The sequence below is a fragment of the Emiliania huxleyi genome, assembly GCF_000372725.1.
Source record: "Emiliania huxleyi CCMP1516 unplaced genomic scaffold EMIHUscaffold_736, whole genome shotgun sequence".
NCBI lineage: Eukaryota > Haptophyta > Isochrysidales > Noelaerhabdaceae > Emiliania > Emiliania huxleyi.
Window position 1 is genome coordinate 1 of NW_005196483.1, and position 2,500 is coordinate 2,500.

At 64.6% G+C, this 2,500-nt stretch overlaps 3 protein-coding genes across 3 annotated transcripts in view; 2 read left to right on the forward strand and 1 right to left on the reverse strand.

Moving 5' to 3' along the window:
• Positions 1–799: 799 nt before the first annotated feature.
• Positions 800–1,090, forward strand: EMIHUDRAFT_49584 (hypothetical protein; the record flags this gene model as incomplete). The annotated part of the gene is made up of 1 exon (XM_005760834.1): positions 800–1,090. A coding segment is annotated over one exon (291 nt), but the record flags the coding sequence as incomplete, so codon positions are not given.
• A 41-nt stretch (positions 1,091–1,131) lies between these two features.
• EMIHUDRAFT_120894 (hypothetical protein) lies at positions 1,132–2,039 on the forward strand (the record flags this gene model as incomplete). The annotated part of the gene is made up of 2 exons (XM_005760835.1): positions 1,132–1,268; positions 1,544–2,039. Coding segments are annotated over 2 exons (633 nt in total), but the record flags the coding sequence as incomplete, so codon positions are not given.
• Positions 2,040–2,114: 75 nt separating this feature from the next.
• EMIHUDRAFT_446346 (hypothetical protein) overlaps positions 2,115–2,500 on the reverse strand; it is a 1,663-nt gene continuing 1,277 nt past the window's right edge. The window contains exon 8 of the mRNA XM_005760836.1: positions 2,115–2,388. Within this exon, the coding sequence (XP_005760893.1) occupies positions 2,240–2,388 (149 nt within the window). The 3' untranslated portion in view covers positions 2,115–2,239. The remainder of the gene's footprint in view (positions 2,389–2,500) is intronic.

The window sequence follows — 2,500 nt, forward strand, 5'->3', positions numbered from 1 at the left end:
CTGCCCGAGCGCGTTTGGAGGCAGCAGCAGCTCCTCGCGAGGCGCCTTCGGAGGGGTGCCACACCTCCTTTCCCAGCCGCGCGCGAGTTGAGCTCCGATTTGCGCTCTTTTTCGCACACGCCCGACGCTAGTAGGTGAGGATCGACCATCCTCCGCAAGCAGGGCTTCGTCGGGCGCGTCTTCGTCGAGCGGTGGTGCATCTCCCATGCTCCCACCCGCGCCCTCCTCGCAGCCCGCCCGCGGCCGACACCGACGCCCTCACGGGCTCACCCTAGTCGTAGGTGCGGGTTTTTTGCGTGCCCTCCGTCGATACGGGGCGCTGGGCGATGGCTGGGCTTGTCGCCGGGCGAGCTGGCCCCTCAGTCGGCCGCGGAGCGGAGATGCGAAATCGAGGCGGCGCGGCCCCTGCGCGCAGCCTATCCGGCCGGCGCGCGCATGGTTCCGTAGCCCGTCTAGTGCCTCACTGACCAACTCCAGCGCTACGGTCTACGTGGCCGGTGTGGTACTGGGGCTGGGCAGCCTTGGGGCCGGCGGAGACCGCCGTCTAGCGGTCGCACTAGTCGGATATCGTTGTTCAACCTGTTTGTTCAACGGTTGTTCAACCATACTTTGAGCCTTAATTATTAATTCGGGTTTGGGTCTCTGAGGTCGATACTAGCGTCTATAACTTGCCACAAGCATGCTTTACAAAAGTCCAGCGGAGCTGGACTCGCAGAACGGCCGTCCGCGCGCGCTGTGAACAGCGCCGTGGTTGAACACTGTTCAACGTCGTTGAACACGTGACGGTCCAGTAACCGCGCTCGGCGACCGGCACCCGAGCACGCTCGGCTCGATCAACAACCTCGGCGGGCTGCTGCACGCCAAGGGCGACCTGGACGGCGCGGAGGCGCTGTACCGCGAGGCGCTGCAGGCGAAGCGAGAGACCCTCGGCGACCGGCACCCGGACACGCTCATCTCGATCAGCAACCTCGGTCGGCTGCTGAAGCACCAGGGCGACCTGGACGGCGCGGAGGCGCTGTACCGCGAGGCGCTGGAGGGGCAGCGAGAGACGTTCGGCGACCGTCACCCGAACACGCTCACCTCGATCAACAAAAGGGCGACCTGGACGGCGCGGAGGCGCTTTGTCGCGAGGCGCTGGCGGCGAGGCGAGAGACGCTCGGCGACCAGCACCCGAGCACGCTCACCTCGATCTTCAACCTTGGCGCGCTGCTGCAGAAGCAGGGCAGGCTCGGCGACGCCATCCCTCTCTTCCGGGAGGAGCTGGAGGGGTGCGCTGCGCGGTACGGGAAGGGGCATAAAGAGACGAGCGGCGGCTCGGACGGGCAGAAGGAGCATGCCGCGGCGGCGCTGTGGAACCTCGCTTTCAAGAACGCCGACAACCAGGTGGCGATTGCGCAGGCGGGGGGTATCCCGCCTCTGGTGGCGCTGGTTCGCGGCGGCTCGGACGGGCAGAAGGAGCTGGCCGCGGGGGGCTGTTCGGCTTTGGCGCAGACAAGTTCGGCGACGGGTCCATCCCGGGCAGCATCCTGCTCGAGGACGGGAGGTACCTGGTCTCCGGCCGACAATTCCCGCTGCACCGTGACTACGGTTTCCGCTTGTACCGCGACTACCACGACGCTGAGCAGTCACACACGATCGAGCTCAAGGACGTGCGCAACTGGACGACCGCAGTCGCACAGCTGGCCGAGTACTGTGAGCTCGAGGCGACGCAGAGCGGGCGCAAGCCAAGAGGCACCATCGTGCTCTTTGGCAGTGGCCCCGGCTTCTGCGTCACGGACGCCGAGTACAACGTCGTCACTCAGGGCGCCAAGATCATCAACAAGGTCGTCGAGGACAAGAACGGCTTCCAACTGCAGATCTTGCGCCGCGACGCCATTACCGCCGCCGCCGCCGACGTTGCCACAACCAAAGACGTCGTGTTCAGGGCTCTCGCTCGGGCAAAGGAAAATGTCGCTTCGAAACGCGCGCGCGACGAGTCCGGAAACGCACACACACACACACGGACTGACGGCGAGGGCGCCGGACCGCAGACAGTATAGAAGTAGAGCCGTACAGCAAAATCGTTAGTACATAGTAGTGTAAGATCGTTCGTAAAGCAAGATCGTTGAAAGTGCGTTGTAAGAAACTGTAGGACTGTACTGTATAAATGATGCCGGGGTGTGATCACACACGAAGTCACCAACCCACTGGGTGACATGGTCAATCGGACTGTCTCTCTCTCCGTGCGCGGTGTCTATCTCTATGCAAAACAGTGCGTCAGGAACGAGCCCGCCGTTCTCGCGTCGCCCAATACGTCCAGCGCCGCCTGCTCAACCAAGTTCGGCGTCTCGAGCACGTCCCCGCCAACGTGCGCTAAGGCGCGCAGCGCCGCCGCCGCCCTCGCCACGCCTGCGGAGGCCTTGCACATTGAATGTGCCGTGCCGGCTCCTGCCCGCGTCCGGGTGTGGAGATGCGAGGGCTTGCCTGGCCCTTGCCCCACCCGCTGTGTGTGTGTGTGTGT